The sequence below is a fragment of the Phoxinus phoxinus genome (assembly GCF_949152265.1).
Source record: "Phoxinus phoxinus genome assembly, chromosome: 6".
NCBI lineage: Eukaryota > Metazoa > Chordata > Actinopteri > Cypriniformes > Leuciscidae > Phoxinus > Phoxinus phoxinus.
In genome coordinates, this window is record NC_136881.1 from 34,825,667 (window position 1) to 34,839,827 (window position 14,161).

The window sequence follows — 14,161 nt, forward strand, 5'->3', positions numbered from 1 at the left end:
AAAAAAAAAAAAAACGATGACCCGGGACCTGTCGTCAAAATCCCAAAAGTATGAAAAAAAAAAAACATGAACCGGGACTTGAACTCAATTTTTTTGTGGATGGAGCTTAACTGCCATCAGTTTAAATAATATATTTTGCCTTTTAACCATGATAGGAAAGTATGAAAAAAACAAAAACAAAAAAAAAACGATGACCCGGGACCTGTCGTCAAAATCCCAAAAGTATGAAAAAACAAAAAAACAAAAAAAAACATGACCCGGGACTTGAACTCAATTTCTTTGTGGATGGAGCTTAACTGCCATCAGTTTAAAGAATATATTTTGCCTTTTAACCATGATAGGAAAGTATGAAAAAAAAAAAAAAACGATGACCCGGGACCTGTCGTCAAAATCCCAAAAGTATGAAAAAAAAAAAACATGACCCGGGACTTGAACTCAATTTCTTTGTGGATGGAGCTTAACTGCCATCAGTTTAAAGAATATCTTTTGCCTTTTAACCATGATAGGAAAGTATGAAAAAAAAAAAAAAAACGATGACCCGGGACCTGTCGTCAAAATCCCAAAAGTATGAAAAAAAAAAAAACATGACCCGGGACTTGAACTCAATTTTTTTGTGGATGGAGCTTAACTGCCATCAGTTTAAATAATATCTTTTGCCTTTTAACCATGATAGGAAAGTATGAAAAAAAAAAAAAAAAAACGATGACCCGGGACCTGTCGTCAAAATCCCAAAAGTATGAAAAAAAAAAACATGAACCGGGACTTGAACTCAATTTTTTTGTGGATGGAGCTTAACTGCCATCAGTTTAAAGAATATCTTTTGCCTTTTAACCATGATAGGAAAGTATGAAAAAAAAAAAAAAAAAAAAAAAAACGATGACCCGGGACCTTGTCGTCAAAATCCCAAAAGTATGAAAAAATCAAAAAAACAAAAAAAAACATGACCCGGGACTTGAACTCAATTTCTTTGTGGATAGAGCTTAACTGCTATCAGTTTAAAGAATATCTTTTGACTTTTAACCATGATAGGAAAGTATGAAAAAAAAAAAAAAACGATGACCCGGGACCTGTCGTCAAAATCCCAAAAGTATGAAAAAAAAAAAAAAAAAAAAAAACATGACCCGGGACTTGAACTCAATTTCTTTGTGGATGGAGCTTAACTGCCATCAGTTTAAAGAATATATTTTGCTTTTTAACCATGATAGGAAAGTATGAAAAAAAAAAAAAAAACGATGACCCGGGACCTTTCGTCAAAATCCCAAAAGTATGAAAAAAAAAAACATGACCCGGGACTTGAACTCAATTTTTTTGTGGATGGAGCTTAACTGCCATCAGTTTAAATAATATATTTTGCCTTTTAACCATGATAGGAAAGTATGAAAAAAACAAAAACAAAAAAAAACGATGACCCGGGACCTGTCGTCAAAATCCCAAAAGTATGAAAAAACAAAAAAACAAAAAAAAACATGACCCGGGACTTGAACTCAATTTTTTTGTGGATGGAGCTTAACTGCCATCAGTTTAAAGAATATCTTTTGACTTTTAACCATGATAGGAAAGTATGAAAAAAAAGAAAAAACGATGACCCGGGACCTGTCGTCAAAATCCCAAAAGTATGAAAAAAAAAAAACATGAACCGGGACTTGAACTCAATTTCTTTGTGGATGGAGCTTAACTGCCATCAGTTTAAAGAATATATTTTGCCTTTTAACCATGATAGGAAAGTATGAAAAAAAAAAAAAAACGATGACCCGGGACCTGTCGTCAAAATCCCAAAAGTATGAAAAAAAAAAAACATGAACCGGGACTTGAACTCAATTTCTTTGTGGATGGAGCTTAACTGCCATCAGTTTAAAGAATATATTTTGCCTTTTAACCATGATAGGAAAGTATGAAAAAAAAAAAAAAAAAAAAAAAACGATGACCCGGGACCTGTCGTCAAAATCCCAAAAGTATGAAAAATCAAAAAAACAAAAAAAAAAACATGACCCGGGACTTGAACTCAATTTTTTTGTGGATGGAGCTTAACTGCCATCAGTTTAAAGAATATATTTTGCTTTTTAACCATGATAGGAAAGTATGAAAAAAAAAAAAAAAAACGATGACCCGGGACCTGTCGTCAAAATCCCAAAAGTATGAAAAAAAAAAACATGACCCGGGACTTGAACTCAATTTTTTTGTGGATGGAGCTTGACTGCCATCAGTTTAAATAATATCTTTTGCCTTTTAACCATGATAGGAAAGTATGAAAAAAAAAAAAAAAACGATTACCCGGGACCTGTCGTCAAAATCCCAAAAGTATGAGAAAAAAAACCAAAAAAAAACATGACCCTGGACTTGAACTCAATTTTTTTGTGGATGGAGCTTAACTGCCATCAGTTTAAATAATATATTTAGCCTTTTAACCATGATAGGAAAGTATGAAAAAAAAAAAAAAACGATGACCCGGGACCTGTCGTCAAAATCCCAAAAGTATGAAAAATCAAAAAAACAAAAAAAAACATGACCCGGGACTTGGGTCCGTGTACTTTTTCGTTCATTCATTATTCTATTTTGGAGGTCAAATGGGAAACGAAAATGTAGTTATATATGAATTTTTACACTTCTGTATCACTTGTAAAATGGAAGTGAATGTCATGTTTTCATCTGTTTTAGGGGTCGAAAATAAAATACTGAACCACTGAACAAAAGAAAAGCAAAGAAGAAAAAAAGCCATTCTGAACCGCGTTTGGGTCTATTTTTGACCTATGTTTTGGTTGACCCAGAAGTACTACTTTTTGGGCGGGTTGGGAATTGCTTTGGATGGTTTTGTTTTGATATTGTCATCTGGATGACATGGCGTCTTTGGAGGCATATTCGGAGACAATTTGTGATATGTTGCGAAGGCATGCGACGCATGCAGATATTGCACAGCACCTTACGGACATTGGCGCAGGACGTGGCTGCTCTGTGATGAGTGTTAGACGATTTTGTAATGTTCACAACCTCAAGCGAGTAGTATCTGATGCACAGTTGGAAACTGCCGTTTCGTCAGCAATTGAAGAGGTAAGGGTTTTTTAAGCCAAACTCGGATGATGTTCTTTATCTGAACAAGTTTCTTAATAATCTTCAACTTTTGTAGACTGGTCCAACATTTGGTCGAAAGTTTATGACTGGTTACCTGGCGACCAAAGGGATTGTTGCTGCAGAAAATCGGGTTGGTGGAGTTCTGCGCGGGATGGCGAGACCCTACCACGAAATGAGATGCAAGGTATAGGCGACTATTGCCTATATGACTATTGCATGGAATAAGAAAGGAATAAGCATTTGCAATTGTACTCGTACTGCACTCTGGCTTGTGCCTCCTGCACCAAGTTATATGCTATAGCCTATATTGGCAATATATAGGTCTACTTATAAATTAGCAAAACGTGGCCACTCAATATTTAATATTCAATCATTTTAATATCACAATTAAAGTTATAATTGTATTAAATTGAACAAGCACAACATTCAGCATTTAATCAAATATTCTTAAGTATTTATTATTATTATTTCAACATAATCTGGTCATTTCGACATAATAGCCGTGTGCGTGAAACAAGTAAGATGTGCATTTGTAAATCTGGTGACACAGGTGCATTGATTTTTACTAATAAACTAGTGATTTCTGTGTCTGCTGAAGTTTAAGATTGCCATCTCCATATTGAACACGCATATAGAGAGAAATGCACATAGGCCTAATGGATTACATAATCAGAGAGTTGGCTATTTCTTTTCGTTTTGAAATGTTTTGTGTAATGACATTTCAAGCTATCTATAGATATATTTCTCATAAATCATGTGAGGCACACGCTGAGTTATGCTGAGCACGATGAGATGCGCTCCAGTTCACGTGAATGGCGGTACCCGCGCCGGCGCCTCCATGCAATTATATTGTCTGCTATATTTGCTTCCTATTTATTAAAACCAGGCAATTGGTTGATGAAAAATTTATTAAAATGAAGATACAATTTCTACAAAACAAAATTCACTTTAAAGAAATTTCTACAAAACAAAACTTAATGAAGTGGTCAAAGTCATGTCTCCTTGTTATATTGGTAATATTATCTTACTCATGCTGTTCACTTTTCATAATCAACATAGATGGGGGGAAAAATAACATTATAATATTTGAACAAAAATGAAACTAAATGCGCTTATTTAATGGCTATAACACAGTCATATGGACTCTGTAGGCTATTTGTACAAATTGCTGCACATTCATTTAATTCTAAATTTTGCACACACAAGTTTGTTTTTTGTTTGTGCTAGTAAAACAAGTTTGGCATTTGTTTGTGCTAGTAAAACATATCCGCAATATTTATCAAGTTTAAAAATTCAAAATTAATCAAAATCATAATAAAGAAGGCTTTTCCTCTAATTTCCAAACTGCTGAAATGGTTATAGTAAAACTTGAACTTGTACTTAGAGCTGTATTGTAGCCTGTATAGGCAAATCCATTTAACACTTGTCATTCATTTCATATTACAGGGCCTGCGGAACTTAAATCCAGTGCCATACTATGCTGCCTATATGGGGCATAAACTCCATTTAGACCAAAACGAGAAACTCGCTATGTTTGGAGTGACACATGTGATTGCCATAGATGGATATTCTAGCAAAGTAGTGGCACATGCAACAATGCCTGTAAAGAATAACCTCATTATTTATGAGGACGTGTACAGGTAGGCAATTTGTTCCATTCACATTTGTTAATGCAATGCAGTTTTGCTCAAATGTAGCCTGTACTAATTAGCAACCCTAAATAGCGCTAAAAATGATACATGTCCTCTACCCACACTTTGGATTTCCACCATATTTCATGGTAATATTGGCTGTAGTTTTAAACCTACGTACAATCAATCAACCTATGTAAAGCGTAGCTACCTATATGACCTTATCCCCAAGGATGTTTTACTGTAAATACAGCTCAACTCTGATCTCTTTCATGTCTTTACAACTCAAGGTCTGCTGTGGTAAACTATGGAATGTGGGATCAGGTGCGTGTTGACCACGGCAAGGAATTCTATTTGACACTCTTCATTCAGGAAATTCTTGCATCACACAGACATTGTCAGGACAAACCACCATACTACCAAACCACATCAACAAAGGTAAATTTAAAAAAGAAAGAAAGGAGTATGCAGACATTTCAAAAACATTCACACATGTAGTTGTTGTGGACTGCGCCTTGGTTACATTTAGCAGTTTAATTGATGCTTTTATCCAATCAACTTACAAGTTATAAGAACTAATATTCAAGCTACAATTCAACAAAAGCCTTGGTGTAAAAAGTGTAAAATTAAAGCTATTCTAAAATATTTTCACCCCTTACATTATTTATAAATAAAATATTTTCACCTCCATAAACACATTCATATTTGTTTGTTCTATAGAATCATAAAGTTGAGCGGATGTGGCCTGAGGTTAATAGCAGGGTCAATTACCCACTGAAAGAGGCCCTTATCCACCTTACCGACCAAGAACTCCTGGACATGGACTGCAACATCAGCAGATATTGTGTGTCTAACCTGACAAGACAACTGTCTGAACTGGGCATGAGGAGATTAATTGACACTTGGAATGCACACATAATTCCTGGTATGGTAAAACAGTTACAGAAAAGAAAAAAACGAAACTTTCCACAGTTGCATTGTCTTTTATTGTAACAATTTAATTACAGGAAAAGGAATACCCAATCAACTAGCAAGAGATGGGTGTCTGAAAAAAGTCCCAGAGGGGCTACTACCTCACGCACCTGAAGCAGCTGACCTCTATGCAGAGGAATTGGGAAACCACTTAACAAGAGTCTCCTCCTTTGGAGCAGACCCATTCCGAAGTGAAGAGAAGTTGAACGTTGAACGTCTTTTTGGGCAAACATACCCCGATATACAATATCTGTACAACTGTGTTGTTAACAGGGATTTTAAACCTTTTCAAGATGCATTGATCCACCTTGTAAACTTGACTAAATCTCACATCTAGTACAACTATGCATGTACAGCATTCATAGCTTTATTTAAGAGATAATGTATTGAACGGCAGTCATTACTGGGAAAACAAGTCCTTACAGGGCGAACCAGACCCTGATACGACGTGGAGGGGTCTTCCTTCGCATTGAAGGAACTCATTTTCTCAATAATGACCACTGTTCTATACATTATCCCTTTATCATACAGCTACTTGACAACAGACAGAAACTTCACATAACGTGTTTTTTTTTCATTACCATTTTTCCTTGACCTCTGCTGAGAAACAAAGTTTGCCAAAAGCTACTTGCCAAAATGTAAACATAAATTTCACCCAATGTAAAAACATTTAAAAGTATTTGTTTGTTACTGTTTTGCTTCTGAGAAATAAAAACATTCTTTGTACCACAGCTCACGTGATTCAAAAAGGTATTTTTTCTTGACAAGTGGTCAATTATACAGCACAATGGTCAATTATTCAAAAAGGTCCGACCTCCGAACATTGGTAAGGCCGATCAAGTGAACAGAGTATTGTACAGGATAATGAACAGCACCACCAACAATAACAAAAAGTGTTTAATCTACCTTAATTATCTCCTCTAAAGCATTCAAGGCCTCAGAAAGGCCAGACACCTCCACAATGTTGATGGCAAAGTTGTCTGCCCTACACATAACACACTGAGTTGAGGTCTGCAGTGAGTGATCGATGCATGACTTGCATCCGATTATGGCTCTGCAGCATTTTGAGAGAATCGGTTCCTTCACTGGCCCTGCAAGACAGAGATGAGAAGACACCTGAAATTATTATTGCAAATTATTTTTAAGCAAAACATAAATACAGGTACTTTCTGAGCAATATACTGTATACATATAGTATCAAATTATTAAGCCACTGCATGACAAGTGTTTTTAGTACTTGCTGCATATTGATATCCACACAGCAGGTCTGGGAGTGCTCCTAAGAATTATTAGAACATACTTTGATAGCCTCCCGCTCACTTAGTTTAGATTTGTATGGCTTGTTACAATTGGTTAAATATTTTCTCTTAGTATTTACAAATTTATAAATTAATCAATCTTCCCCTTCATATGCTGTAAGTTTCTGTGCCAGAGAAAAAAAGCATCACCTAACCATTTCCAAGCTTGACTTTAGACGGTGGACTTTTTTATGTATGCTTCTTTCTTCCTCCTCCTGACACACTACTATTACATAGGCCCAATCAGAAAAGAATCCTGAACAAAACAATATATATAAATCAAAGAACTTTTTCCATGAGAAATGGATTACTATTTCTCAGGAACAAGACTAAGCCCTGGTGTGTGGCTAACATTTCCAGTAGGCCATAACAGTAAAAGAATGCTCTTCTTAGTACAAAAGACAATGTCATAAAGGGTTTGAATAATGTTGATACAGTAGTGATTAAAAGTGGCATTTGTTGGTGGTATTTTGTATTTAATAAAAAAATTTATTAAAAACCCTGTCTGCTTGCTTTAAGGAACACGCCAACTTTTAGGGGAAGTAGCTTGTTTGAAAGTGTAACAATCAACATACCCTTACACACAGAACAGCTGAATGCTGCACGAACATGCTCAGCTTGTGTCTCCATCAATACGTAAATCTTTCTTGACTCGATGGCCAGCTCAGACAGGTTTTTTATAACTTGAGTCACATCATGGAGCGACTGGGCAGCCATCACGACCTCTTCTATTTTGTCATAAACCCCCTGAAGATCCATTGATTCGTCATCTTTTCTGCTAAAACAAGAACAGAATTAATAGCTTCGGGTAAATTTTTTTATAGACTAAATATATCGATAGTTAATTTGTTTAAGGGTACTTACGTTGATCTCCTCCTTTTCCCACTCTTCATATCGGCAAACTGCTGCTCTGGCACTGCAAGGATTTTTCTAGCATTCTGCTTCCAATAGATAGAGCCTATAGAGAGGAAACAATAGTATTTCAGATAAATAGATCTATGGATGCATAGGCAGTCAGGCAAGAAAAACATCCACAATACTACTGAGATGAAAAATAAATGTTGTACTATCTATGACTGAAATGACCCAGTATTTTTGGAAGGACCAATGTAAGCAACACAATATTCAAACCTTCGAAAGGGGCGCCCAGCTTGCAAAGGTTTAAGAACCCCTGATCTATATTACAAAGATAAAGACTTTTTTTTTAACCTCTGGTTCCCTCCGAATCAAGTATCTCATTCCCCTGTCCGTCTGTCAGGACCAAGGGGTCATAGGCTCCCAGGGCATCTTGGACTTTTGTCAGAACACCCTGCACAGTGGCATCACCCTCCATGAACCTGATGACGATCATTCTGCTGGGCTGAAGTTTTCCATGTACAAATTCGGCCATGAACACAGATCTAGAATATATTCAAAGGGGTGATGTATTAGTAGATACGTATTTACTTCAAGACTGTAAGACTGGACTAATGCTAAAGACAACACATAGAACAATTTCACAGCCGGTTAACTGGCAACATGATTTTGTACATAAAAGAGCATAATCTAATCACCATTACAGATCTGGATTTGTTCATTACTTATTTATTCCACAACATTATTGGATTTCTACTATCTTTGAGGCTTAGAAAAAATGATCCAATTATATAATGTAAAGCATTGTCTGGACTCTAAGAAGCACAGAATAACCCTTGTCTATGAAAACTATACCATGCAAATGACATTTAGGCATGATACAAGGGTGCAGCATTCTTATCTGTGCTGAAGTGTGTCACTTTTTGGAAATAATTAACTTTGTGATCTGGGATCATCCAGCTTTCTATAAGTGCTCAGTTGAAAAGTCTGCATATAAAATGGTATGGGGGTGCATAGCATGGACATTTTAGAGAAGGCTTCATCATTCATCTAAAATGGCCAGTTAGGAGTCAATATTGTTTCACATTTGGTGCATTAACAGCGGAAAATTATTAACAGTAGATTCTAGGGCAATCAAAATTCTGTATTGGGCAGGAACGGATGCTCTTTAGCACATAACTGTCTTTCACCAGTTAGCATAATTAGGTGTAACAGGTCCTTTCTGGTGTTGTGTTTAGCATTACTCAACTTTTCCTGCCCCAACTGTCATCAAATTTAAAATGAACAATACATATCCCCAAAAAACAAATTAAATTATTCAGTTTTACCTAACCAACAAATGCAACTCTACATACCTCTGATATGATTTTGACTGTGTGGCCCTTGGGGGAATGCCTGCTGTTACAGATGAAGTGGTGGCACTGGCACTTTGACGAGAAAATGCGAAGCGCTGTTGGGGTGGGGGTTGGGGTTGGGGTGATAGTTGCAGGGCTTCGGAGGCTGCCCCATGCACCTCATATTGTCCTCGGGGCACCAAATCTATTGTGCTAAAATACTCATTGTTTGAGGGGAACACCGCCATGTTGGAAGCATCTGTTAGGAACACAGTCGGTGGTGACACCTAAAACATAATAAAACAAACAGGGTTTCCCGCACAAAATGTGTTAGTTAAGGTGGTGGGGTGGGGGACTTGTTTGTGTGATAGACTACAGGCTCTGTACCAAAATTTTAACAATTGTAACTATTTATTAAAGACTAATTATTAAACTTAAATAATTTGAATGTATAAATAAACAGCTTTTCAAAATAACAGTTGCAATGTGCAATTTTAACAAGCTATAATAAAATATTTAAAAATATGTGTGCTCCAAAGTGCAAAACAACATAACAACAACTGAATTTTAACAAACACTTTACAAACTGTAAAACACTGAAGTGCAAAACTACACTGTCAAAATGCAGAGATGGGAATTTACTTGAGCAAATGTAGTTTTCTGTACTCCGAGTTAAAAAAAATCAAAAACAAATGCGTTGCCATGGACGCAGGATATAACCGCAGAGACGGAGCGCACTATTTTCTTTAGCGGAAGCAATATAAATCGTTTTTAAATCAATGAACTCCATGTTAAATCAATATGTTGTGTCAAATTATTGATTTATTTGGTAGGTAGCCATGTAATAAGCGGGATAATGTATAGCGAGGCGGTTATTATAGCGAATACAACCCCTTCAGACTGATTTAAGATCCCGAGGATAGCGGCAGGAAATATCGGGCTCGGGCAGAGAATCTAACGTTAAGCTCTAAACCATAGACTGTAAAAAGCTCTAAACAGGACAACCGGCGGATATCGCTCATATACATTTTTGACGACGTAAAAGGGCCTGTTCACATATCGCGTCTTTTGTGGGCTCAAATTCGTTATTTCAAATTTAGCCGCGCGGTATGCGCGCTCATATTGGAAGCGACGCGCTCGTTTTTTCCAAGCGCCTCCAGAGCGCAACCGCCCTAGTGCTTTGTAAAAAGGAGAACGCGGCGCGCCTATCGTTTTCTATGCGTTTTTAGGCGCGATATGTGAATCCGGCCTTATTACAAAGCACTAGGGCGACTGCGCTCTGGAGGCGTCTGCCGTTGCTAAGCAAGGTTCTTGCCACGTGACGTGACCGACGGTGCGCTTGCGGCATTCTGAAATAAATTTATATGTTTTTATCTTGATGCGGCGCGGACGCCCTTGGAAAAAACGAGCGCGTCGCACCGCGACCTCGTCGCTTCCAATATGATTAAAACATTAAACTACCATAATAGTTGGACGCTGCTTGTGTTTTGTGTTTGTGCTTTGTAATGCCCCTGCTCATAAAGTAATCTTTGTTGTGTGGCTACTGTGCAAAACGAAAAAAGTCATCCTAGGCCGAGTTTAACCAAGGTTAAAACTGGTGTTTGGCGCCGTGGAAGGCCACATGTTGCCCACAGCACCCTGACAGAGATACGAGAAGATATCTACATTTTTGCCGCACTCAACAACACTATCACTGATTAGGCCTACATTCACATTAAACCACCTGCTTAACAACAGAGTTATTCTTCAACATAATACTTGTCTGTCTTAGTTTTTGTGGTGCATTAACGTATTAACTTAACCGAGAGGGCTGGGAGATGTGGGAACGTGATTCTGCACTTAATAATTCCATTTACAGCACACTTATGAAGTTGTTTATATGTTGTTCAAACTCATGTCTTTTCTCACAGTTTTCACAGATAACATCTTGCCTACAATTATATCTACAGGGAAAGCCACATTGTGGCTATGCACATTTTGAACGAGAGCGATGCTAGCTGGCATTCATATTAGCAAATATTAGCAAAAACGTATTTCTAAACTTACCTGGAAAATCGTTCCAATTTTATTAGTTGTCATGTCCTCTTCTCGGAGGCTGACCCGTTTGGGTCCTTTGAATAGCATATAATGAATTTGATCCATTGTCGTGGACTCTTACGACGGTGTAACTAGGCCTAATTACTTCGCGCGATTGTGAGGTCCTAAGTGTAATTTACTCAATTTACTTCGCACGAGGTTGCAATTTACTTCCGGGTAAAGATAGGACCAGTCAAATGAAATACAATAAACATACAAATAAATATTACAAATTAAAAAACGATCGGAAATGTCGTCTAATTTTCTAATACTATTATTTGATGACAACAATACATTTGGAAAACAAAATACAGCCATTTCTGCTTTTTTTCTTTTAAACAAAAAACCAAGCTGCGCCCTTTTTTAAATTTCATCTTTCATTCCGAAATAGAATAATGAATGAACGAAAAAGTACACGGACCGACTTGAACTCAATTTTTTTGTGGATGGAGCTTAACTGCCATCAGTTTAAAGAATATCTTTTGCCTTTTAACCATGATAGGAAAGTATGAAAAAAAAAAAAAAAAAAAAAAACGATGACCCGGGACCTGTCGTCAAAATCCCAAAAGTATGAAAAATCAAAAAAACAAAAAAAAACATGACCCGGGACTTGAACTCAATTTCTTTGTGGATGGAGCTTAACTGCCATCAGTTTAAAGAATATATTTTGCTTTTTAACCATGATAGGAAAGTATGAAAAAAAAAAAAAAAACGATGACCCGGGACCTGTCGTCCAAATCCCAAAAGTATGAAAAAAAAAAACATGACCCTGGACTTGAACTAAATTTTTTTGTGGATGGAGCTTAACTGCCATCAGTTTAAATAATATCTTTTGCCTTTTAACCATGATAGGAAAGTATAAAAAAAAAAAAAAAAAAAAAAAACGATGACCCGGGACCTGTCGTCAAAATCCCAAAAGTATGAAAAAACAAAAAAACAAAAAAAAACATGACCCGGGACTTGAACTCAATTTCTTTGTGGATAGAGCTTAACTGCCATCAGTTTAAAGAATATCTTTTGACTTTTAACCATGATAGGAAAGTATGAAAAAAAAAGAAAAAACGATGACCCGGGACCTGTCGTCAAAATCCCAAAAGTATGAGAAATAAAAAATAAAAAAAACATGACCCTGGACTTGAACTCAATTTTTTTGTGGATGGAGCTTAACTGCCATCAGTTTAAAGAATATCTTTTGCCTTTTAACCATGATAGGAAAGTATGAAAAAAAAAAAAAAAAAAACGATGACCCGGGACCTGTCGTCAAAATCCCAAAAGTATGAAAAATCAAAAAAACATGAACCGGGACTTGAACTAAATTTTTTTGTGGATGGAGCTTAACTGCCATCAGTTTAAAGAATATATTTTGCCTTTTAACCATGATAGGAAAGTATGAAAAAAAAAAAAAAAAAAAAAAAACGATGACCCGGGACCTGTCGTCAAAATCCCAAAAGTATGAAAAATCAAAAAAACATGAACCGGGACTTGAACTCAATTTTTTTGTGGATGGAGCTTAACTGCCATCAGTTTAAAGAATATCTTTTGCCTTTTAACCATGATAGGAAAGTATGAAAAAAAAAAAAAAAAAAACGATGACCCGGGACCTGTCGTCAAAATCCCAAAAGTATGAAAAATCAAAAAAACATGAACCGGGACTTGAACTAAATTTTTTTGTGGATGGAGCTTAACTGCCATCAGTTTAAATAATATATTTTGCCTTTTAACCATGATAGGAAAGTATGAAAAAAACAAAAACAAAAAAAAAACGATGACCCGGGACCTGTCGTCAAAATCCCAAAAGTATGAAAAAACAAAAAAACAAAAAAAAACATGACCCGGGACTTGAACTCAATTTCTTTGTGGATGGAGCTTAACTGCCATCAGTTTAAAGAATATATTTTGCCTTTTAACCATGATAGGAAAGTATGAAAAAAAAAAAAAAACGATGACCCGGGACCTGTCGTCAAAATCCCAAAAGTATGAAAAAAAAAAAACATGACCCGGGACTTGAACTCAATTTCTTTGTGGATGGAGCTTAACTGCCATCAGTTTAAAGAATATCTTTTGCCTTTTAACCATGATAGGAAAGTATGAAAAAAAAAAAAAAAACGATGACCCGGGACCTGTCGTCAAAATCCCAAAAGTATGAGAAAAAAAAAAAAAAAAAAACATGACCCTGGACTTGAACTCAATTTTTTTGTGGATGGAGCTTAACTGCCATCAGTTTAAAGAATATCTTTTGCCTTTTAACCATGATAGGAAAGTATGAAAAAAAAAAAAAAAACGATGACCCGGGACCTGTCGTCAAAATCCCAAAAGTATGAAAAAAAAAAAAACATGACCCGGGACTTGAACTCAATTTTTTTGTGGATGGAGCTTAACTGCCATCAGTTTAAATAATATCTTTTGCCTTTTAACCATGATAGGAAAGTATGAAAAAAAAAAAAAAAAAACGATGACCCGGGACCTGTCGTCAAAATCCCAAAAGTATGAAAAAAAAAAACATGAACCGGGACTTGAACTCAATTTTTTTGTGGATGGAGCTTAACTGCCATCAGTTTAAAGAATATCTTTTGCCTTTTAACCATGATAGGAAAGTATGAAAAAAAAAAAAAAAAAAAAAAAAACGATGACCCGGGACCTTGTCGTCAAAATCCCAAAAGTATGAAAAATCAAAAAAACAAAAAAAAACATGACCCGGGACTTGAACTAAATTTTTTTGTGGATGGAGCTTAACTGCCATCAGTTTAAAGAATATATTTTGCTTTTTAACCATGATAGGAAAGTATGAAAAAAAAAAAAAAAACGATGACCCCGGACCTGTCGTCCAAATCCCAAAAGTATGAAAAAAAAAAACATGAACCGGGACTTGAACTCAATTTTTTTGTGGATGGAGCTTAACTGCCATCAGTTTAAATAATATCTTTTGCCT

The 14,161-nt window shown here is 36.1% G+C and overlaps 2 protein-coding genes across 3 annotated transcripts; one reads left to right on the forward strand and one right to left on the reverse strand.

Moving 5' to 3' along the window:
• Positions 1 to 2,525: 2,525 nt before the first annotated feature.
• LOC307000501 (uncharacterized protein) lies at positions 2,526 to 6,006 on the forward strand (the record flags this gene model as incomplete). The annotated part of the gene is made up of 6 exons (XM_079616134.1): positions 2,526 to 3,045; positions 3,122 to 3,250; positions 4,513 to 4,706; positions 4,988 to 5,135; positions 5,418 to 5,622; positions 5,705 to 6,006. The coding sequence occupies exons 1-6, from the start codon at positions 2,836 to 2,838 to the stop codon at positions 6,004 to 6,006; spliced, it is 1,188 nt and encodes a 395-aa protein (XP_079472260.1). The 5' UTR covers positions 2,526 to 2,835.
• Positions 6,007 to 6,554: 548 nt separating this feature from the next.
• LOC307000502 (uncharacterized protein) lies at positions 6,555 to 11,533 on the reverse strand. Of its 2 annotated transcripts, none has more exons than XM_079616136.1 (6): positions 11,203 to 11,533; positions 9,178 to 9,443; positions 8,177 to 8,367; positions 7,832 to 7,925; positions 7,543 to 7,742; positions 6,555 to 6,760 (listed from the first exon to the last, which is right to left on the reverse strand). In XM_079616136.1, exons 1-6 carry the CDS (start codon positions 11,296 to 11,298, stop codon positions 6,567 to 6,569), a joined length of 1,041 nt encoding a protein of 346 aa, XP_079472262.1. In that variant the 5' UTR covers positions 11,299 to 11,533; the 3' UTR covers positions 6,555 to 6,566. The 2 variants fall into 2 exon arrangements, with proteins under 2 accessions (XP_079472262.1, XP_079472261.1); XM_079616135.1 differs by having other exon boundaries at positions 7,543 to 7,745.
• Positions 11,534 to 14,161: the final 2,628 nt, after the last annotated feature.

What these genes read in the sequence shown, in the direction of transcription:
- LOC307000502 (XM_079616135.1), bottom strand. Translation starts at nt 11,298, where the DNA reads ATGGATCAAATTCATTATATGCTATTCAAAGGACCCAAACGGGTCAGC. An exon ending in TGATTCGGAGGGAACCAGAG is followed by an intron (nt 7,926 to 8,176) that starts GTTAAAAAAAAA and finishes TCCTCTCTATAG; the next exon opens with GCTCTATCTATTGGAAGCAG. An exon ending in CAGCTGTTCTGTGTGTAAGG is followed by an intron (nt 6,761 to 7,542) that starts GTATGTTGATTG and finishes TCTGTCTTGCAG; the next exon opens with GGCCAGTGAAGGAACCGATT.